This window comes from Sander lucioperca, chromosome 4, assembly GCF_008315115.2.
Source record: "Sander lucioperca isolate FBNREF2018 chromosome 4, SLUC_FBN_1.2, whole genome shotgun sequence".
Taxonomy (NCBI): domain Eukaryota; kingdom Metazoa; phylum Chordata; class Actinopteri; order Perciformes; family Percidae; genus Sander; species Sander lucioperca.
In genome coordinates this window covers 17,516,942-17,540,938 of record NC_050176.1, presented here as the reverse complement: position 1 = coordinate 17,540,938, position 23,997 = coordinate 17,516,942, and the positions used below count along the sequence as shown (strand labels likewise).

Genomic DNA, 23,997 nt, shown 5'->3' with positions numbered 1-23,997 from the left:
GTGTGGAGAAGTGTTTGTACAACTGTGAGTTATTTTCCATTTTCTATCACTTTACAAATTAAAATTAACCTTAAAGTACTTTAATAATAATTCAATCTAAACCATTAATGTGTGTGTGTGTGTGTGTGTGTGTGTGTGTGTGTGCGTGCGTGTGTGTGCTTGAGTGCATGCTTGATTGCAACAGAAGAGGAAGTTTTAAAATAAAGCCCAGTGCTATTGTTACTGCAGCTTCCTCATTTCAAAAAACTTCACAATTCAGACTTCTCATTTATTGCAATCTTGTCTTTTTCTACGTCATTCAACACATTATTACTGCATTTTATATCATTTGCACACTGCTTGCACAGGTTCTGTTGTTTAGGAGAAAACACAACAAAACTGGAAGAAGAGATTGGTGCAAAAAAATGAAGGAAGCAGAGACGAAGAAAGAAAAAGAGGTAGCAAAGGGAGGGGGGTGAGGGAGGTGTGTTACAATTTCCTGTAGTTGCATGCTGATCTGCCTCTCTGAGCCTTCCTCTCCGAGTCTGTTTCTGTCACAGTGAAGAGCACAGACGAAGCTGAGCGGAACAGGATGCAGGCTATCAAATGTGTGGTCGTGGGAGATGGGTACGCCATTATTTTACTTTACTTTACCATACATTTACATTGTTTGAACTTAAGCTGCCTTCAAGTCTCGAAACAAGAGGTGTTAACCCAGCTGATGCATGATGGGGGACGTTTAGCCCTAGGCTCAGAATTTAGGGTTATTTGATGGTAATGTCAAAGATATTCATATGGCCTCATCAGCCTCGATTAACAGTTATGGCAACTTCCGGAGTGATGAGGCTGTGTGATGTAGTGTTTAATTAAAAAAAAAAACCTTAAGGGTACTGTTCTTTTAAACTTGTTGAAGAACACAGCCTGTCCTGTGTTACGTGTAGCTCTTTAGGCGTGTGTTTGACAGCGCTGATTCAGAGTGAGGGTGCTAGATGGTGCAGGCTACAACATGTAAGAACACGCTGTAATGCAGCACGCTCAGAGTACAGACGCCTCTCTGCAAATCCAAGAAAATGCCCCAAAAGAGTGGCTCAAAGTAAGAGAGTAAGACACAGAAAAGAAAAAAGTAAACAAGAAAAGAGCTGTTTTTTGGGGGTTTTATTTTATTTATTTTTTTTGGAGTCAACCATATATTGTATTCTTTATCATTAGAAAACCTGCTAAATTTGTTCTGTCTTCAGACTTAATTGTACTCTATCAGAAAAAAAACTTCTGTACTTATAAAGGTGGGGCAAAAAGGCCGGTTGTCATGATGGCGGAAATTGCACAACGGAAGTACCGCAGCTGTTGAGATCAGGAAAAGGTTACAGAGAATTAAACATTTACAGGTACCACACAGCTACTATAGCTCCATTTCCTTGTGTGTGTTGAGCTTCCTGGTGTGTGTTGATTGTGATTTAAAATTGAAGAGTGGAGAAGAAGAGAGACTGATGTGATGTCTGTAAATACTTGGGAAGTGAGACATTCTGTATTATTTTGGTTTACTTTGACATTGTTATAGAGTGGGAGGAGGGAGGTTGGGGTGGATGAATCAGTCCACAAAAAGTGTGACTTTAACATGGGAGACAGCTGTTTATTTCCAGTTAACTGCCAACACTCAACTGGTTTCTGTCAACTGGGTTCTTTTTAACCATAACCACAATAATTCACTAACCATGACCAAGTGCTTGTCAATGTAACCATGACAACGAAGCTGCCCTAATATTAACACAGTCATAATTTTAACCCCAACCATGATCGTAACTCTAACCCTAACCTAATACTTTTTACGCCTAAACCTAACCAAACCTTAACCAGAGCAGTGTCAGATCAGAGTACACCTTCATATGTTGATGTGGATAGCATGATCCAATGCCATACTGTATATTGTTGTTTCATTTGACAGACTTGTTGTCATAATCCATTAAAGCTTAAAGTCAGTGATTGTTCTGTAACATTTAAAATCTAAAGTACTGCAGTACAGAGCCAAAACCCAGAGACAGTGTGTCAGTGTCCTAATAGACTGCTCTGCATCTTGGCTTCTAATAAGATTGTGTTTACTGTGTTCATTAAGTTTATGAGCTATGACATACACTGATGTTTTTGACATTAGGAAAATAACATTAACGTCACATTTTTAAAAATGTATTTTCAAAAACAAATTCTTTATTCTTTAAAACCTTTTATTTTGAAAATACTACTTTTTTTTTTAATCACACCATCCATCATGGCTGTTATCCAGAACTTGACCCAGCTTGCAGTCATCATATTCTTCCCATTTTTATTTTCATTTTTTTTAAGCACACCACCAACACAAAGGCAATTGTTGCAGTTCTGCAGAGAACACCAACAGTGGGCGAATACATTTTCAGGAATGTGAAGAAAAGAATGTGCTTACAGCCTTGAGCTCTGCCCAGTTTCACACCTGTGAACACCTGGCCAATTGCTGCTGCCAGTATTGATTTGTCTGTCGTTTTTAAAATTGCAACAACTGTATGAACATACTTCAGAATACCCTTGTTGACATGTCTGTATGGAGCTTTAAAGCTAGTCCAAACAGCACTTCTGAGAAAGCAATAGCAGGATATGTTGGCCTTATGAGAGCTGAGAAGCTGTCAGTTGAAGCAGGCGGTGGTATGAGTAATTTCTGCCATGGCTGTTTTATTTTTTGGTCGACTCTGGTATAGCTAACGTAGCGACATGCTGCAGCCACTGCAAACATCCTTTGCTGTACTTGTACTTGCAGCAGTTTGAGTTTGGGGCTCCACTAGTTTCACAGAAGATGAACCCTATCCACGTGGACACTGTGGAGACAGTGCAGTCTTTAAGAAAATCAGATTGTCTGTGTGATGTGTGACCATACGTCTGTGACTATAAACCAGATTTCAAAATGGAATGTAAAGCTTCTGTTAACAGAGAGAAAGAAGAGGAAGTTGGTGTCAGGTTGTAGGGAAGTCTGTTGTCTCTCAGCGAGTAGTCTCGTTTTGCCAAACCCTCCTCCAAAGCACGCTGATGGAGGGTCTGGCTACTCCACATAACATGGGAGGAAAACGTGCTCTGGTTTAATGGCATTTCTTTAAACCAATCCGAATCGTCATGGGCGGCGCTAAGCTCCGCACAGAGCCGCTGCAAAATAGTTGTACAAGAAAAAACTCAGATTGGACAGATAGTCTAGCTATTACCCTGCAGAGATCTGAGGAACAGTCAACAATAGTCCTTATTAATCCACCGAATTTAAAATTCCAACACATAGAAAGCGGAAGGAAACAGAAAATACATGCATCCGGCGGAATTTCCTGCGGCACCGGAGCAATCCGGGAGTGTAACGTCAAGGATATAGACTATTCAGCAAGTCACTGTGTGACCTACATACAAGCTAATATGCTGCTGATATATGACCTTTCAGCCCAGTCTCATGGCAGTTTGTGAAATGGTCACGTTATTGAATCTATTGATTCATGAACAGGACACGATTATGTCGGTTTTTTCGTGTGGTGAGCACGAATTTGAATTTAATGTATTTAAATGGGAAGCATATTTCGTGTTCACAGCACAACTACGGTAGGGAGTAGTATGAAAAGCAGAAAATCTGCGCAGGGAGGTTGGTCGAGGTGGTGGATCGGTTAAACAATATAGGACTTTCACCCCGGAGAGCGGGAATTGCGTCCCGCGCGTTGCAGTTCCTTTCAGCATTATTCTCTTCCTAACCACAACCGTCCCGTTGTTGACGGCGTGTCCTGCGTGTGACGGTTCCTTTCCCAGTTCTTCTTTTCCTAACCACAACCGTCCCGTTGTTGTGGCCGGCGAGCGTGTGGCGTTTCATGTCGCCGTTGTTGCGTGCCACAGAGACCGCGGATCATGTCCCTGCACCCGGGGATCGCGTCCCATGTGTGGCAGTCCGTCCCGTTGTTGTTACCGGGATGTGGCGTTTCATTTCCCCGTTGTTGCGTCCCCCAGAGCAGCCCAGTGTCATGGCAGTTTGTGAAATGGTAACGTTCGAAAATCGTGACCTGTACACGAAATAAACGAGAAAATCGTGACCTGTACACGAATCAATAAATCAATATAACGTGACCATTTCACGAACTGGTGTGAGACCGGGTTGGGCCTTTATAGGGTTACATATTGATGTCCCGTTAGCGGCCGAGCTAACAAACTTACTAACTGACCGCTTGATAGGCCTATACAATCCTTAATGAAGTAAACAATGTAGTTCCAAGGAAATAGAAATCATTTTGGAGAGCACTTTGTAACTGCATATTTTTAAAAGCATTTCTTACTTACTTACTTACTTACTTACTTACTAATTTTGACTGACTAGCTTGTTCCTGACTGGTTAGCTTGGTAACGCTTAGCTCACCAGCTATAGTAGCTTACCACCTGGTTCGGTGAGTAGTCACTGTATGTCTCCACGCCTCCAGCACCACTTGTTTCATTATGACACATTGATGAATTCCACTGTTCCACTTTCTGGTGTTAACAGATTTTAATCTACTTAAGACAATGATATGTTTAAGGGCAAGAACGAAAGATCTAATACATGTCCAAAAATCAACAAATAAAAACTAAGCCAATGTTCCCCCTGCACACATTAAATGTACTAATGTAGACCTAGTTGAAGCCATTTGACTATTTACTGTGGCTTGTGCTTTTTGAACTGAAAAACATGATGGAAGAAATGATAGAAAGTGTGTTGTGGTGATTTTTACGAGATTCAAACCAACATGCTGACATTAACAAGGAGAAAAAGATAGAAAGATACAGTGGATGAAATAAAAGTTAGGTATGGGAAAAGCGAAATAGAGTGAAGTAAAGCCAGAAACAGGAGCAGACTGTAAGGATGAATCTCCTTTGACGAGTTTGCCAAGCTAAAACCAAATAATGTAGCGTGGTGTCAGCAGGGGACAGAAACGTTGATGGAAAACGAGATTACGAAGACAGAGCCCGTGAGAGATCAGAGGTTGAAGTATTTTCTTCTCTTCTTGATAGTTGAGTTTGGCTGGTTCCTGTTTTCAGTACTAACTGAAGCTTCTGAAACGGATCAGTTCCTATTTCACTCATGCACAACCACAAAACACACACAAGCTTGCACTTCTGAGAGCCTTCACTGACAGAACACACTACTTAACCTGTAATCCTAACCTTAAACATTGCAAATGCATGCCTAACCCTAACCTTCACATTTCACCTAAACCTTAACCTTAACCATAAAAGCAAGTCTAAATCCCCAAACAGCCTTTTGGAGAATTGACAACCTGTCCTCAATCTTAATGTCTAAAACTCTAGACACTAGTCCTCACAGAGATGGAAGTAGTCACACACAAACACAGACACAGACACAGACACACACACACACACACACACACACACACACACACACACACACACACACACACACACACACACACACACACACTAAGCTTTTCTTAGTTGACAGCTGGGTGTTCACACCACTACTGACTCATCTTGTTCCTAGACTGGCCTTCTTTAAAATGCCACTTTACATGATTTGGAGCCTGCTTATAGACCATGGATGAGTTTGTAGTGTATTTTTCTTTTTTTTTTTTTTTTTAAATCAGACAACATTTTGAATTTTTAGTTATTAGTTACCTTTGATGTGCCCTTTTTTGAAAAGTTTGTTTGTCGACTTCTCTTTAAAGGGTCAGTTCAAATCACAGAAAGATGTAGGACTATTTTCTCAGCTCATCTCTAGTGGTATTTAGCCATGCTGAAAATGTAGTTGTATTAGTCCTGATCAAAATATCCTCCACTGAGTCTAGTTACAGTAATGCTTCTGCTGCTACCCCAATGCAACAGGGAAAAGAAAAATTCCACTTTGTGCTCTGAAATCACTCCCTCATTCACTATGAATAGCTTCTCAGTAGTTCAAATTTGTTTGTTATTTAAAAAATATGAATGCTATGGACACTAAATTTGTTTTTTTACACCATTGTGGTATTATGAGGGCAATATAGAAAAATACATTTTACACACAACTAAAATGCAGTGAAATAAATATATAGTGCTCTAGGGAGTAACTTTAGACACAGCCAAAACATCCAAAAGGCAATCCTTTTTTGTGTGTTTTACTTTGAAAAAAAGAAAAAAAAACTTGAAAAACTTTCAAATACATTGTCCCAGATAATAAACAGACCTCGTGTTTTCATTGGAAGCTTGATTAAATACTGAAAACAGTCCACAGTTATTCTAAGTAAGAGGGACTTTTTAATGTTGCACCACACAAAAAAAAAATTCAAAACTGTGGCACATGATGTCTGTGGCACATATTTTATATGTCATAATTGTGCAGCTTGGCAAACAAAATTGAAAGGGTTTCTTTTTGTGTGTGTCCACATACTTAAATTAACAAAAAAGAAAGTCCCAACCCCCAACTTACTTTCTAAATGCCACACCATTGTATGTATGTACAGACATACTGTATACTCAGATGACACTTTTTTTTTCACTAACATTGTTTTTCAAATGTTTGTGATTTCCATATTCTTGCTGGACATTACCCATTATTGCTGAACAAATCCACCTGTCTGACCTCAGCTGTTTATGTTTAATGCAGCTGTCCTGGACCACTGATTCATTTTTTGTTTAGTGTATAGACGTGGAGCCCCAGATCATAATGTCCACTGGGGGCTGAAGTTACATTTAAGCTCTCAGAAAGTGCACTGTGCAGGCAAATAGCTGCCCTCATCCCTACTGTAGGTCCAAACAGTGCATGGTTGAGCTGTACTAATCCAATCAGGCTGGCTCTCTTGAACCCTCTTTCATATCTGACGCTTTTTCTGATCTGATATGCTATAACCGGATGTTTCTATAAAGAGAGCTTCAACAGTGGAAAAACTTTTTTGACTCTTTGCTCGAATCACACTGATGATGATGCCTGAATCATGCATCAAAAATGGCCGTGACTCTGAATGGACTGCAGCATTTTGATTCCATACTACACCACCTACAACTACCATTACCGCCTCCACTATAACTGTTAAAAGTAATAAAATGTCACTGTAAAACTATTCACCGTACATTTACAGTAATATACTGGCAGCAGCTTCACCAGCAAACTACTGTCTATTTACTGTAAGCATACTGTTTTTAAATGTTTAGGTATTTTACTGTAAATAGACTAACAGTTTCTTACTGCATTATTTGAATTTACAGTAATATACTGGCTGCAGTGTAATTCCCGCCTTTTCCTTTATTTTCCCAAGATGCATTGGTATTAACAGTAAATACCTGTAATCTTTAACATTTGCAGATAGTGCTGTAATGTTATTATTATTTTCTCCCAGAATGCATTGCCATTTACAGTTTGACCCTGTATAACATTAAAACAGTAAGATACTGTGAGATTTTAGCTGTATATTTAGATCAAAGGTTTACAGTGTAGATTTGCCTACAGCTAATATGTTAGCAAAAGAGTGAGATATAATTGTAAAACCAGAATAGACGCATAAAAGTAGTTAGTTAGTATTTCACACTTTTTTTCCGATTGCTAAACGACAGTTGGCACAACTGGAGACGTGTGCAAGACTCTAACCACAGTCTACACAGCAGCAGTTCATGTGCACCAAACTGTAGTTCATTTTTCATTGCTTAAATACAGTTTTGAAAACTCTACACACTTATCCCATGGCCTTAACCACAACCTGCACAACGCTGTGGATTTACAGCACTTAGTTCAAATGCCAACACACTGCTGTCAAACCTTTTGACTACGTGGCCGGGTTAGCTCAGTTGGTAGAGCAGGCACCCATATATAGAGGTTTACTCCTTGACGCAGCAGCCGTGGGTTCGACTATGACCTGTGGCCCTTTGCTGCATGTCATTCCCCCTCTCTCTCCACTTTTGTGTCTTCATCTTTCCCATGGAATTACAGTTTTTCTTGATTGCTTTGACTTGCTTAAAGAAACTGGGATCCACTCGGTTTTCATCATCACGGTCTCAGCAGAGCAGAAGACACCTCTTGCAAATGTGTTAACCCTTTTTCATTGGATTGACACATTTTCCCCACCCTTTTGCAGAACAGTTAACACGGATGTCATTCAAGCAGTCCAAACTCCATTGTTTTAGCTATGGTAACCAAACAGAAACCATTTGTTCCTAACTATTAGAAACTACCTCCATCAGTATGAAATCACTGAAGCACCTGTTTGACACTCCTTCACACAAATCTTCAACTAGCAGTCAGTCTGCAGGGTTAGGTCATGTGGCCCCATCATCAAGACAGAAGAGACTGAGTATCAATAGTGGCTATTTCTTATACTCTACAGTAATAGATGTTTATACTTTACTGTAATAGATTTTATTTTTATTTTCTTAATTTCTTATACTCTAATAAAAATCATTTTGGTTTACATGTATTATATGTAATATTTACAGTATTTCAGTTTTCAGCCACAGTTTGAAAATAAGAATCAATGGAATCAATAAAATTTGCATCAAAGCATTTCTGATTCTGGATCCAAATCTTTGCAAGAAGGCAAATTTGACAACAAATGTCACTGGCATGAAAGCTGCGTACAGTAATTGGCTACAGTGACAAGCAATGGTGCACTGATTCCCACTGAGTGCTGTATTTTATATTTTGTTGTCCACTGTGTAATGGTTGATTGGAAGAGCTCATACACTTGTTTACAAGTTGTGTTGTTTGAAGGCAAAATTTTCTTTTGTTGCATATTTTTAATGTTTTGGCACGGTTAGAGCCTTTTGCAAACAAAATGTGTCATTTTGACCATCAGTGCCACTGTTTCGGCCTGTGTGTTAACTGTTTTGAAAATGTGGAGTTTGAGTTGACTGCTGTGTCAAAGCAATCAAGAAAAACTGTAAAGGCCTAAAATGCCCGAAAAAAAAATTATCTAAAAAAAAACAAAACATTGTTAACCACACTTTCAAAAGGTGTCTTGTTTTAAAACTTGTTAGTAAACTCATACTGTATAAATATATATAGGGAAAGCTCAAAAAAATGTTTTTTTGGAAATAAAGAAACACCAAATAAGAATGAAACAGTTATACACTGTACTGTTAGAGAGAAACAGTGAACAGGTGAAAGAGCACATCCCAAAACGTCCAGGTAAGATGTCTGAGGTTACATACACAGCTATAAAAAAAATCTGAAAAACACTATCTTTACCACCGTAAAACTGTGCACTTTCAGAAAATAATGCAAGTGGAAGCAATATCAACACTACATTACGTATGCATTACATATGGGTGGTGATGGCGCAGTGGATATGACATGTGCCTTTGGTGTGGGAGATCTGGGTTCCAGAGGCATGCGGCCCCCGACGTATATGGCAATTGTAAGTCGCTTTGGATAAAAGCATCAGCTAAATGACATGTAATGTCAGGAATAATCTTATAGGCAAACTACAGTTGAACATTTGGTCCCTGAGCTTGCCTTGCTTTTTCATTAAAGCAAGGCTGAAGCAACTCGTCATAACTTTCCAATCACATTCATGCAGAACGTGATCTGCTCTGTGTGTCAGTGCCTTGGTGAAGACAGGCCACGAGTGCTGGTGTTATTGTTGAAAATGCTAACAGCAATGCTCTGGAACAAAATACAAACAGGACTAGTTGATACTTGTTTAATCATCTCGTGCATGCAGCCAGACATCACTGCGCTCCTGTAATGAACATGTTACTGGCTCAAATGTTTCCATCTCAATCATAAAATGTGATATCAAAACTAATAGAATAAACTTGTAAACATGCAAGGCTACTGATAGTGTACATGTGTGATTATTGCTCTGAGATCAGTATGCCAGCTCATCTCTCATCCCCTTTCTCTGCTTTTCTATAGCTTTGTCCTAAATCCATTCTACACACAAAATCTAACCAAGTTTGAATTAAGCATGCAATGCACAAAAGCTGCTCAACTGCTAGAAAAAAAATACACTGTGGGTGATAAAGAAACAGCCCAAGGAATATCCCAAAATACAACAAATACAATTCAAATATTCTGAAAAAAGTCTGCTCTCCGTTCCTGTCTTCCATAATTTCCTTTTAGTACAAAATTGAAAAGTGTGCTGAGTATTAAAATTATTTCTGATTGTACGTACTGTATACTGTACTGCAAGTATGTAGAATGGACTCGGGACAAAGCTTATGTTTATTGTTTCCCAATAAATACCTGCCCGTTGTCAGTCTTTCTCTCACTGGGATTCCCTCTTTTAGCCTGAATGAAACATTAATATTGTTTGTTCATAATCTCTCACTGCATGTGTTTTTACTTGTATGATTTAGAGCGGTGGGAAAAACATGTCTTCTCATCAGCTACACAACCAATGCCTTCCCCGGGGAGTACATTCCTACTGTGTGAGTATGAGGCACACCGACACACATTCTCTCTTTCTGACGGTAAATTACAAAGTACATTACATGTACGAGTAAACTAACATGTTGCACATTTCTGTATGTATGAACAATAATGAACTGTAATATGCAATGGTGTGCATGCAATAACATACATGGGACAAATATGGCACACAGATGCAGTAAAAGATATATATATACACACACACACACACACACACACACACACACACACATACACACACACACACACACACACACACACACACACACACACACACACACACACACACACTGCAGACATCTGCCGGACACTGACAGGTTTGGGCGGGCAGCAACCTACACATTAGGAAGCACACTTCTTTTCTAAAAGAAACAAAGCTGACAGTTAAGTAGAGAAGGAAAATGTTTATTATTAACCACTTTCTATTTCAACAATTAATGTTGCAGTGCTTGTGAGCAAGCTACTGATTTTATGTTTACTCCTCTAGCCGACATATTACGTAATAATATAAATAATCAACTTCATCAATAAAGCACATTTCAAAACAAAGTTACAAGGAGTTTTACACAGGATCTATTCAAACATTTCCAGACTAACTAAAGGACAAGTAAAATCCTGCAATAAATGTAAAAAAAATTATACAATGAGTTGAAAGGGAATTACATTAACAAACAATTAAGATATTTTAGAAATAGGAAAGAAACGATTTAAATATCCTTTTTAGTCTTTAGACAGGATTTAGGTCCATAAAGTGTTTTCAAAGTAAAACAACTCAACTCTAAAACCGACGTGTAACCTGGGAAGAGAGGCAAGAACATGGGCGATATGTCTCTTCCAATTTGTTAAAAGCCTCTAGCAGCTGTGTTTTACTAACTGATGGCGTGAGATGACTGTGAATATGAATACATGCATGAGGCAGAAACAGGATGTTGCTAAAAACAGAGTTAGTTGCGTGTGTTTATCGAAGTTGCACAACGAAACGATCAACTAGACGATCCAAGTCAAGTTATGTTCATTTTGCAAAATCAGATTACCTCCGTTATCAAACTGATGTTGGTTTATTCATTTTAAGAATGGCTTTTATCTGTTTTTGCAAATTAACTCTACAGTCATTGAAAAGTCTACTGACTTCCCCTCTCATTGATGTCAATGAGTGTATGTTGTCCTATGTGTAGCAGCACCATGTGTACATACCAGTGGTGGAATGTAACTACTGTAAGTACATGTACTCAAGTAGAGTACTTAAGTAGAAATTTGAGGTACTTGTACTTTACTTGAGTCATTTCTTTTCATGCCACTTTCTACTTCTACTCCGCTACATTTCAGAGAGAAATATACTTTTTACATATTAAGATTGTTACACACAAAACACATGTAGTTTCTAAAATACAATGTTATATTATAAATTAAACTACCCAACATACCCAGTACCCAATATAACAGCCTACAAGTTCAGCTGAAATGATTAGATGATTAAACACTTAGTTGATTAACAGAACTGTTTGGATTGTTTCCAGTTTCTAAAATGTGAGGATTTTTCTGCATTGAGTACTTTTACTTTTAATACTTTAGTACATTCTCCTGATGATACTTACATACTTTTACGTAAGTAACATTGTCAATACAGGACTTTTACTTGCAACAGAGTATTTTTACAGTGTGGTATTAAGTAAATTATCTGAATACTTCTTCCACCACTGGTACATACAAAAGGTCCAAAGGGAGTTTAGGAAAGTCATTTCCAAAGCTGATAGAAGAGACTGTAGTGTTTCAGTGTGACCACACAGGGGCAGCACAGCTTAGCATTATAATCTAGAACGTTGCAGCGGTTATTTCCTTAAACACCCATGTGTTTAAACAACAGAAGCCAAATATATTAGGCATTTTTATGGCAAACCAACACAGCAATTTAAATCCAAGTGTGTGTGGTCCTTTCAGTCTAAGGATTATAATTAATCTGTCCAAATAAACTTGTCCTTTTCCATGTTTTCTGTAATAAAAATCTCCTCCTCTCAGACCTAAGGTGTTTAATTATATGACCCTACCTTGGTGTGATGGCATTTCTATGGCATTTCTAGTTCAAACTAATCAATTGTTCAAATCATCACTTAAATGAAAGACCGGCTCACTGATTGATTGATTGATTTATTGATTGGTGTATTGACCGCTGTGCTCCCCACAGGTTTGACAACTACTCAGCTAATGTGATGGTGGACAGCAAGCCAGTCAACCTGGGCCTCTGGGATACAGCTGGACAGGAAGACTACGACAGGCTCCGCCCGCTGTCCTACCCACAGACGGTACCCCCCCCCCCACACACACACACACACACACACACACACACACACACACACACACACACACACACACACACACACACACACGCTGTGTAGTCTATATCCACAAAGTTCCACTTCCGGGATTGCTCCGGTGCCGCAGGAAATGCCGCCGGATGCTGGTCTTTTTGCCGATGGCCATTACCTGCTTTCTTTGTGTCGGAATTTTAAACTCCGGTCAATTTATGAGGACTATGGTTAACTGCTCCTCAGATCTCTGCAGGGTAAGTCCAGACAGCTAGCTAGACTATCTGTCATAAATCGACCAGAGTTTAAAATGCCAACACAAAGGAAGCCCAAGGCGATGGATATCTGGCCTAAATGAGTGAAATCTGGCGGAATTTAGACTAAGGCTGTAGACTAATGTGGACACAACAGTGGATTTTCATTGATTTGAGGCCTATTGCATTCACTAACCACATCTTCTAAAATTCTTTTCTCAGTCAAACTCAATCACCACCAAACATGTTGCACGCTTACATTGTAAAAACGTAAAATTTACATTTAAAAAGAGAACAGCCACATGATTCAGTGTCCCTCTTGGATGCAGGCTGCTCTGGCTGGGTTCATGTTTACTGAGAAAAACTCATTCCAAAGATTTGCCCTTTTACAGCTTACATGGTATGAAACTGAAAAGGATAATCAGCTGCGGTTGGTCTTCTCTATTTTAATTTTTTATTCTTTACAGAATAGATGCAGCAAAATGTCAGTAACTAATATGATAATGATAATGATATTTTCTGGTGTCATAAGATAACCACAGTAGATGTTGCTGAAAGCTCTGGAAAAACAGACTAAGTGGATGATGTTAAGATTTTGGTCATATGACAGTAACCTGAACTTTTAAGGTTTATAATACACTTAGCAATAAAATAAGTCTGTTGTCATTACATACAGATATAGAATAATATAAATATTGTATGGTAAATTTACACTAAAGCATGCAAAGGACATCAAATCTACAGAGTAGTAGCAAATCTATCATTGAATATCTCTCTCATCTCATTGTCTATTCTTCAGGATGTTTTCCTGATCTGTTTCTCCCTGGTGAGCCCAGCGTCCTACGAGAACGTCAGAGCTAAGGTGAGTCTTATATCTGTGGTACATTATTATTTGGATTATTTACATGTCAACATGTCAACTAAATATATATATATATATATTTTATGAACAACAAATATACAGTGTATATATATATATATATACTGTATATTTGTTGTTCATAAAATCAAGGAGTCCTAATTAAAAAACAACCCTGGTTAGACTGTATATTAGTAGAAACAAACAATGATTTAGTTGCTGCCTCTTCTGCCACACTTGCTGAATAAGGTGGATGGGACGTGGTTTGCAGTGTATGCATGAATAAAAAAAGATAGAAGAGCAATTAACCATAATGAGTAGCTAAAACAGCAGACTTTACAGAAATCTTAGCTCTCAACTAGGGCTGGACGATTTTGGCTAAAATCATAATCACGATTAATCAAACAAGTTACCTCGATTACGATTATTGAACGATTATTTTAATTTTCTTTTCTTTTCTTATACTGTAAATATGTTCACGGTTATTTTTTCTAATGAAAGAGTGCATAATCCTATCTTTGTGATTCTAAAAAAAGGAAACAGCACACAGATAAGCAATTAATGCTTATTTATTAAATATTTCAAACAACTGAACTGAAAAACAGTAGATTTTACAATGAAATAAAAACGTCTTATAAAAAAGTAATTTAAGTTTTAATGTAAAAAAAAAAAAAAGTTTCCTAAAAATGTAGTAAATAAATAATAAATGTCCATCATAAGATTAACGGGAACCTGTGGTTAACTGTCTTTTCGGAGGTAAACTCCACAAGCGTGTCCTGTGGCTTGCCGGCCGTCTCACACACACACACACACACACACACACACACACACACACACACACACACACAAACACACACACAAACACACACGTCCACAGCGCAGCAGGCAGAGGCGGGGTCTGTTCCGAGTATAATAAAGCCCCGTCTGTGTTGAGCAAAACATTACGTGAATCACTACGAGAATGGACGTGCATTTAATATAGGAAAAGTGCACAATTATTAGCATCATTTGTTGTTGTTGTATGTGGCGCTAAGGTCTAGTGACGATGCTATAAAGACCGTTGCAGTGCTTGCGTCGCTCCCTTACTCCTCCTACCAGTCCCTATGGCCACTTGGCCAGTGGGAATGCAAACGGGAAAAAAGATTTTGGGGGAGAGTAGTTCTTAGAACTGCTTAGAAGTGTACTTTTCCTCTAAAAAGTACAAGTACTATCCGATCGGAAAGCACCTATGGTCGCAGACTGGACGGGGCGGAGTCACGTGGCTACACACGCGGCGGCCATGATATGTTTTAAGGGGAAAGTACATTAACACACAGTGGGCGGCCACGGAAATATTAAAAGGATTAAAAGACCGAAATAATCGACTTAGTAAAATTACGTCGGTTATAGGCTCTGAATTTCGGATACGATTATTTTTCGATTAATCATCCAGCCCTACTCTCAACTGCACTGTCGTACAGAAAGAAAGAAAGAAAGAAAGAAAGAAAGAAAGAAAGAAAGAAAGAAAGAGCAGGGAAAGAAAAATACAGTGTTTAAAGCTGCCTGTGGTTCTGCAGACAGGGACACAGGGGGGATTTAAAAAGTGACTCTTTGACATTTTGTCAGACAGAGAATTAGATTCTGGGCTCTAACAGATAATAATGTACATGAACAGTGATGGTGAAGACTTCAGTATGCCAGAAGTATGGTGGCCCAGAGAGATCAATACACTGAAAATAGACACAACACAAACAAATCATCGACGAAACATCGTTACTAATTTGACAACACATTTGCAGCATTTAGAAAAAGCACTTCAAGATGCTCACAAGTAGGGGACACTAAAAAGTAATGCACACGGCTGGGACATGTCTGTTACCATGGTCTCTGGCTTATGAAGTCATTCAAGTCGGTGGTTTTGGAAAATGATTTAAAATGCAACTTTCTTTTGCCTTATTTTAACATTGAGATGACATGATCGTTGCAGAGATCTGATGTTAACCTAGCAGCATGAGCCTGTTGCTTATTATTATAGTAAACAAATGATTACATAATTGTATTATACAAATTATTTAAACAAAAGCATGATTGTTCTATTATAATAATTATATAAATAGATACAATTAGCACATCCTCACATTGGAGAAACTGGAATCAAAGAGTGTCTGGTGTTTTTGCTTGATTAATGGCATACATAGAATCAATCAATGGAACAACTAATCGTTTCTTCTCTAGATTTTAGATTTCCATCTATCCATTCATCCATATACTATTTCTGCTTATTTTTATTCAGGGTCTTGTGGGTGAATCGTTCAGCCTTTTAATCTCAACACAATGAACACCAGAATGTGGAGCATTGTGAGATGTAAAGCTTTAGTGCACCTCGCTCTCAACTCAAGAGCTCTCTCTGTTATAGTAGTTTCATGTACTCTCCATTTCCTGTTCGATGATGAACACTTGAGTACCGCAACAAAAACCGACACCCTGCTCATCGACCCTATGAATATCCTATAAGAACATCAACACAACATAACAAAGGAAATAATGATTAGATTTCCTCAGCCTGTGCTCTGCTCTTCATTTTCAATCCCATGAGAGTCACCATAGTAACAAGGGACATGAGGGGTACCATAAACATGGTTCCTGCCAGATTAGATGGTATGGAGGAAATTAAAAAAGGAGGACTGGGTTTTGGTAAAAACCTGAATTTTATGAAACTTTAGTTGCAGAAATAGGACTTAAGTTATGCTTTTACACCCAGAAAACAGGCTGTATTTGGCCGAAAGTACAAAATGCATTACCTGTACGTAAGATAATGGCACCTAAATGCATTTTGCTCTTGTATGAGCATAACTCTTCAGACTGCCAGTGTTTTGACTAAGCATACAAATATTATTTGGTCACTTTTAAGGGCGTTTTCACACATACCTCATTTGGTCCGGCCTTTCGGACTTTTCAGTTTGGTCCGAACCAAAATTGCAGGTGAGAAAGGTGCCTCGGACCACGGTCCAGATCAAAAGACCAAATTTTGGTCTGATCAAAAGAGGTGGTCTCGGTTCGGACCAAACTGAACCATGGTCAGGTTTGTTTATAGTGGGAAAGCTTTTTTTGGATTGTTCGGCGTTTCGGACCAAATACAAGAATCTCTGGCAGGCTCTCCTTGTGTTACAAGTTCGGGGAATAGCTCGGTGCTTAGCCTGTACGTGAGAGAGAGTGACAGTGAACACGCTCAGAGTGGTAGTAAATGTACAGTGTATGTTTCCGTTTCTCTCTGAATAAATGCTCCAGGAAGAAAGTTCCTGTGTCTTTGCTTCTCAACATCACAACAAAACCAAAAGAGCCGCGGCAGTAGGGGAGCGCAGCAGTCAGTTGAAAAAACTCCGACACAGAGAGAGGATGCGAGAGGACGGGGACGCCCGTCTACAAACCAATCAATTATAAGTATCTGGAGACGCAGCTCACGTATGTGATGACGGCAGGACGTAGTTTTGTCACATATAGATCTTTAGTGCGCTTGCATAACTGCAGTGTGAAACCAAAACTTACCAGATCAAATGTATACAATGTAACAAAAACATGGACCTTGGTCCGGACCTTGGTTCGGACTTTCAAGTGTGAAAACGCCCTAAGATCTACTGTGGCTTATTCGTCCCAGGGCAATCCTTTTATGATTCTGGACACTTTCAACACCTTGCTTCAGCCCATCACATTCCTTCCTTCATCAGTTGTTTCGGAGAGCTCTTTTATTCGGTGTGTAGAGGTTGACAACTATTGACAGCAAGGCACCATCCATCCATCTTCTTCCGCTTATCCGGTAACGGGTCGCGGGGGTAGCAGCTCCAGCAGGGGACCCCAAACTTCCCTTTCCCGAGCCACATTAACCAGCTCCGACTGGGGGATCCCGAGGCGTTCCCAGGCCAGGTTGGAGATATAATCCCTCCTGAAGTAAATCAAAATAATTCCAAGTCATGTCACAAGTCCTTTCATTCAATTCCAAGTCAAATCACAAGTCACTGCTAATGTAGCAGTCTGTAATTTTAAAATGTCAAAACTTGAATCTTAAATCGTTTTGCTTTCAAACCTCAAGTCTTAGTACAAACGTTTGGGAGTCAATCAAGTCTTACTGCAAGTCCATGTCAAGGCTCAAGTCTTGATTTTTTTTCTTAACTCACAAGTTTGAGGTCTAAAGCTCTGGTTTTATTTGTAGTGGACCTGCTGAACAGAACATGCCAAGTTAAGGAAATACTCACTTGATAGGTGAAGTTTAGAAACTTCCACCAGAGAAGTTCCCTATTGGCTGTGTCTTAAATGTAATTCAGTGAGACTTCATAAGAAAATAATGCTCAGCAATACACGCTGAGACATTTAAAGTCAAAAGAATTGACTCAAAGAAGCAGCAGTATGATTGATCGGGTAATACTCATAATCCTCACAAGTCAACAGGCTGGCTTGTGAGTGGACGTAGGCAGGTTAAATTTGCCACTCAAAAACTACAACTATTATTGTAGCCGCAAACATAATCTACATAATACTTCTTTCAGCAGATAGCATCACTTATTTCCTCACTGAGGAAATCGAATGGAGAGAGGACAAAGAGAGAGCAAGAGGAAAAGGTTTATAGAGAGAAAGGGAGATATAAGGTGAGAATGAGGAAGCAGATGAGATGTCAGAGGGGAAGGCATGAAGAAAAGAAGGGAAAATAGTGGGTGCCTGAGTGAGTGATAGAGCAAACACAATAATGTTCAGAGAAATTGTGAAAGAGGAGAGTGGTGGCGGCCAGGACAGGCCTGAAAATGAAAACGTCAATCACACTCTGAAATTATTATTATTATTATATCAAGTTGAGGCTGAAACGTGGATTTCATACCTACAGTACAGCATGTCAATTGCATCTTAACACTTATTTCATGACAATTTAAGAAAGCAGTTTGACTCCATCCATTAACCTCCTGGCTATCAACACCCTCCTCGTCTCCCCTTCACCCCCAGTCATTTTCTTCATCTCCGACACATACCTTAATTCTGTGTTTCCCCCTTTCTCTCTTCTCATTGTGTTTGCCTTTATTTCTGTCCAGTGGTACCCTGAGGTTCGCCACCACTGCCCCTCCACACCCATCATCCTGGTGGGCACCAAGCTGGATCTGAGGGACGAGAAGGATACCATTGAGAAGCTGAAGGAAAAGAAGCTGGCGCCAATCACCTACCCTCAGGGCCTGGCTCTGGCTAAAGAGATAGGTGGGTAATGCTCACGGGCTTTTCTAAGGTCTTACATGACAGAAATTTGTCTCCATCGCTCAGTAAGTGCTATTACCCAGACTTCTGTGTTATAGATAAATGAAAATGTGCTCAACATATAATCGTAAACCTATGATGTGCTTTCTGTGATTACTGCATTTACTGTGGTGGTATATTGAGTTCACTGAAAGTGAAAGCGTGAATGATTGGATAAATTATAGTCAACCAGCATCCTTTCTGACAGATGAAAGTAGCCTATGTGATGTTATTCAGTCATAAAACACTAGCAATACAGTTGCCATGACATCAGCTTCAAGAGAAAAAATACCATGACAACCATCACAAGTGTGTACCAAAGGAGTACCTGTTATAGTAAATGAGTCACTAGTGTGACAAACCCAATGTGAATGCAGTTTCTCAGCACTGCGTTTTAGCATCTTTCAGCAACTTATTTCGGCTTAACTGCCCACAATTGTATTGTTTTGGTTTAGTCTCATGGCTCTCATTAACCTTGCTTCCTGTTGTAGTAGGCAGCTGTTTCTCTTCAAAAAGCTCTGATAAGCAGCTACACATGCTACCTGCCCGGGACCAAACTAAACTAAATGGAGCATTTAAAACAGCTAAACATCCCTGTGTTTTTCTCAGGAGTTGGTGACCAAAACAGAGTTAAAAGCAGAATAAATATTGGACTGTAATCAGATGAAATACATGATGAAATAAACATATATAAGGAAATTATCTTCTTTGCAGCTTGGAAAGCTATGCAAAGAACATGTCTCAGATATGATCTCAGAAATCATATTAAATTACAATTTATTATTATTATTCCCTAAACTTTATATTTGCCTTTTCTGTTGGAACGCCCGATAACAGAACACATATAATGTTTTTGTTGATTTTCTGGTGAGAAAAATGTCTTTTGTCTCTTGTTTTTAATGAAAACTAACCAAGTATTTTTGTGCCTAAACCTAATTAAATAGCGACCGTTTTACAACGCGTTTGAAACCGCGATCGTTATGTTAAGGTATGGGGATGGAAAACGCTTCTGTGGGTCGGATTTCCTGCCACCCCAGAAGTACTACTTAAGGGGACCAGTTTTTTAACCCAAACCACGATCTTTTTTCGAATCCTAACTACTCATTTTGGTACCTAAACTTAACTGACGTCGTGACAGGACAGGTACCTTTTGTCGGCTAAACTCAACTGCAATGGCCGCTGAAATTACCGTAACATCACAGTGCCCTCTACCTGGCTCAAAGTAACCTTATATTGGCTCAATTTAACTGTGAAGGCCGCGACACTTGACTGTGAACGGCCGTCATGTGACCAGCGGTGTCAGTGGCTGTAACTTTGTAAGATATCATACGAATTGTTGTGCATATGTTTTTGTACAATATCATACTAACCCGTTCATGAGAATGCGTTGAAAAACAATTGAAGTGGTCCTATGGTTTGGTGGAATCGTTAAAAAAGTGCTGTTAACATACAGTGGATACATACATTACATGTTTAATGTGCAGGCTTACAATCGCAGCTTGTTTTCTTTAGCCTACTCCTCTCTTATTCTTTCGTTTATGTATTGTTTTATTGTTGTGATCTGTGTGTCCTTTGTCGTATGTGCAGATTCAGTGAAGTACCTGGAGTGCTCAGCTTTGACCCAGCGCGGTCTGAAGACGGTGTTTGATGAGGCCATCCGAGCCGTGCTCTGCCCCCAGCCCACTAAGGTCAAGAAGAAGGGCTGCTCCCTGCTGTAAATGGTAAGTCTGACGCAAACACGGAGGGAGAGGAGGAGAGTGCTCAAAGACAGAGAGAGAAGAAAGGAATGACGATTTAGTGTAGTGAATAAGTGAGGGACAGAAGAAGGGGTCACAATGATTCATTCAGTAGTTTGCTTTTCCTGGATCATAAATCTGAACCCATCCAACTCAACTTCTGAGGAATCTTGATCAAGTACTGTGCATCAAGAGTTGGCTAATGATCACTAATGGATGATTCAAAGGCTTCTACTTTACCAAACATACAGTTTCACAGAGACTGTCCTCCCCCAAAAACATTTTGTACAATCAGCAATTACAACTCATATTTGCATTTATTTAGTTTAGTCTAGTGGACATAAAAACTATGATGAAAGCAAAGCAAGAAGTATAAGAGCACTAGAGCCTGGATCGGGCCGAATTTTTCCGTCCGAACCCGGCCCGAGCCCGACAGGCATTATGATATTTATGTCCGAGCCCGATCCGAGCCCGACACAGTTAAAATCTCGTTTTTTTTTCTCATACTAATGGCACATGTACGTTTGTTTGTGTGGAAAGCCCGCTTTTATTAAGCAACTGGAAGGCATTCGGAAATGTCAACAGATGAGCGCATCAGCGCACACGGGGGAACAAGACGTTAATAAGATGTTTAATTTAAAATGTTCAAAGTGTTAACCTTTCCTGCTTGCTTCGATTCCGACCGTGATCAGAAAACCAGGGGAGACTCGTTACCTCCAGGGTCGACGTTATATAACGTCGGGGTTAAAATCCCGTTTCTGGTGAGCAGATGAATGAACTTGGCTTTCAGTCTGGGGTTTATCTCGGACACCGCATACACTGTGTACAAAACTTAAACTTTTCCACCAACTCTGCTCCGGTCGCATCTACACGTCTGCTTCCTCTTTTCTCTATCTCTCTTCTGCCCACTGTACACACACACTGAGCTCTCTTAAAGCTTGGGGTGATGGATGGGTCAAACACTTTCACCTAGGAAACAGTGGTTTTGTTCGGTTTGAAAATTAGAGTAAACGGCAAGTTTTTTTAAACTTTATGAACAAGTGGAACTATGCCATGTTCTGCGTGACATTCGTAAGCGGAAGTACAGTAACAACAAACGTCTTGATCTTAGCCCAATCTTAACTAGAAAGTGTTGTTGCCTTAAACCTAACCAAACCGCGCCGTTTCACAATGTTAACATAAGTGTTTAAATCTGTGACTGTTACGTTTAGTAATTTAGCTAATTTATAAAATGCTTAAAGAGTAGACATAAACAAACTATATCATCGTATGGTTTGAGGGACTTGTTGGTTTCACACACTTTACAGAGAGAACAAAAACGAGCCAAAGAGAATCACGACATAAAGAGACACACTAGACATAGACAGAAATCATTAGAAACAGATGATTATGCATAAAGCTTAAGGTCCAATCCTTCTAAAGTAATTTCACTACTAACCGTCAGGGCAGATTTCCAATTTGCCAGGAGGAGGACAGACACATAACGCAGTCAGCTAGAAAATACAGCAATCATTTGACAGACGATGATCCAAGCCTGTTCTCAGCGGGAGATACATTACTAACTGAAAAACGTTCATTAATTTTGAGCTCCTGCCTTTTGTAGTTTACCATAATCATTGAAGAACTGATAGTATCCCGCGGGGATTTCAATATGCCAAGGTACAGAAACATTTTGACAACATGTGACAGAGAAATTACTTTCACAAAATTGCATGTGGAGTAATGAGTCACTTAGTTGGGAGAAATAATCATTTTTGCTCTTTATAATGAAGCAGGGATACATTTTTCTCTGGTGTCCTACACACACTGCCATTTCAACCCATGTGCGTGTTTATGAAGTTGTTACTAATTCATGTGGTCTTCATTATTTTAGGTTCATGCAGGACCAGAAAGAACAGAGAAAGAGATTCAGACTGATGACCCCTCGTTAAAGAAGACGTTTTGAAAGTTCTGTTATGTTTCTAATAGAAAACTACAACTAGATTTCCACTGGTTAAAACAAATAATGATTTTGCAGTTATAATAAAATGGCACCAAACCTTTCTGTGCTGCATACTCTGACACTGATTTTTAAAATGCATTATAGACGCTGTACCAGGCACAATTTTGTACTGCCCCAGTTCGCACTATAGATTTGCTCTGTTGGCTTTAAAGTGCTCATATTATGCTTTTTGGCTTTTTTCCCTTTCCTTTATTGTGTTATATATCTTTTTTGTGCACGTTATAGGTTTACAAAGTGAAAAAGCCCAAAGTCCACACCAAAGGGACTTACCATCTCCAACAGAAAACACTGTTCACAAACTGCTCCAAACAGCTCTATTGTAGTCCAGCCTTTACTTCCGTGACAAACGTGCGTCACTTTGTAACACACGTTATAATGCTCGCCTAGCTGCTAGCATGGCACGCCCTCATACTCTGCTTCTGACTGGGTAGTAGTCCTTACCTAGGTACTGCGCATGTGCGACTCACAACAAAGATGGAACAGAAGTGCGATGCCTCACTCTGTAGCTAAAACAGAGAGCTCAACACACAGGGTGAAAAGAGGAGCTGCAGCAATGTGCAGTACAACAAATATATGGTGTTTCTTGAAAGTTAAACCATGCAAACCTATTCTGATATAACCTCTAAATACAATTATGAACCTGAAAATGAGCATAATATGAGAACTTTAATGTAAGACCATGAGCAGAATGCTACTATATTATGTTTCCATGTACCAACATTCCTTCAGACCAGACTGCGTCTCACTGCCCTTTTGGGGCCAACAATGCATACAGGAGCTTTTGTGCAGCTTCAAATGATATTTGTTAGTGCAAAGATAGTGTTGCTATAATATTGGTTCATAATGTCTTACGACTGTTGTTTTGAGAGTCACGAACAATAATAAAAACACAAGGATCAGGGATGTACTTTTTGTAAGAGCAGGGAGCTGAACAAGGTTGTATTTTAATAAAAGTTATGAACAAATGTTTTATTTGTTGTGATATCAAAATAAAAGACATTTTATCAAGTAAAACATAGAGAGAATGTTATTTATTCATAGTTGACGTGACTTTTGTCCCTTCGGTAAAGCAGATTGTGACACGTGATTTGAGGCTCAAACTGCTGGTTTTCCAGTCTCTACAGCTTGGTGCAAGCAGCGTCATCTACATGATCCCAGCAGAGAAACAAAAGAGCTCAGTGTGGAGGGTCTGGTGAAGGTAACGCTGATATATCTCACTGCAGTCCTACCATCTGCTACAAGCATCGT

General features: G+C 39.3%; 1 protein-coding gene across 2 annotated transcripts; it reads left to right on the top strand.

Moving 5' to 3' along the window:
- Positions 1-327: 327 nt before the first annotated feature.
- rac2 (Rac family small GTPase 2) lies at positions 328-22,746 on the top strand. 2 transcript variants are annotated; one of them, XM_031288910.2, is made up of 7 exons: positions 329-606; positions 10,273-10,344; positions 12,528-12,645; positions 13,702-13,764; positions 18,816-18,975; positions 20,599-20,732; positions 22,621-22,746. In XM_031288910.2, the coding sequence occupies exons 1-6, from the start codon at positions 572-574 to the stop codon at positions 20,727-20,729; spliced, it is 579 nt and encodes a 192-aa protein (XP_031144770.1). In that variant the 5' UTR covers positions 329-571; the 3' UTR covers positions 20,730-20,732; positions 22,621-22,746. The 2 variants fall into 2 exon arrangements, with proteins under 2 accessions (XP_031144771.1, XP_031144770.1); XM_031288911.2 differs by lacking the exon at positions 22,621-22,746 and having other exon boundaries at positions 328-606; positions 18,816-18,979.
- The last annotated feature ends 1,251 nt before the right edge of the window (positions 22,747-23,997 follow it).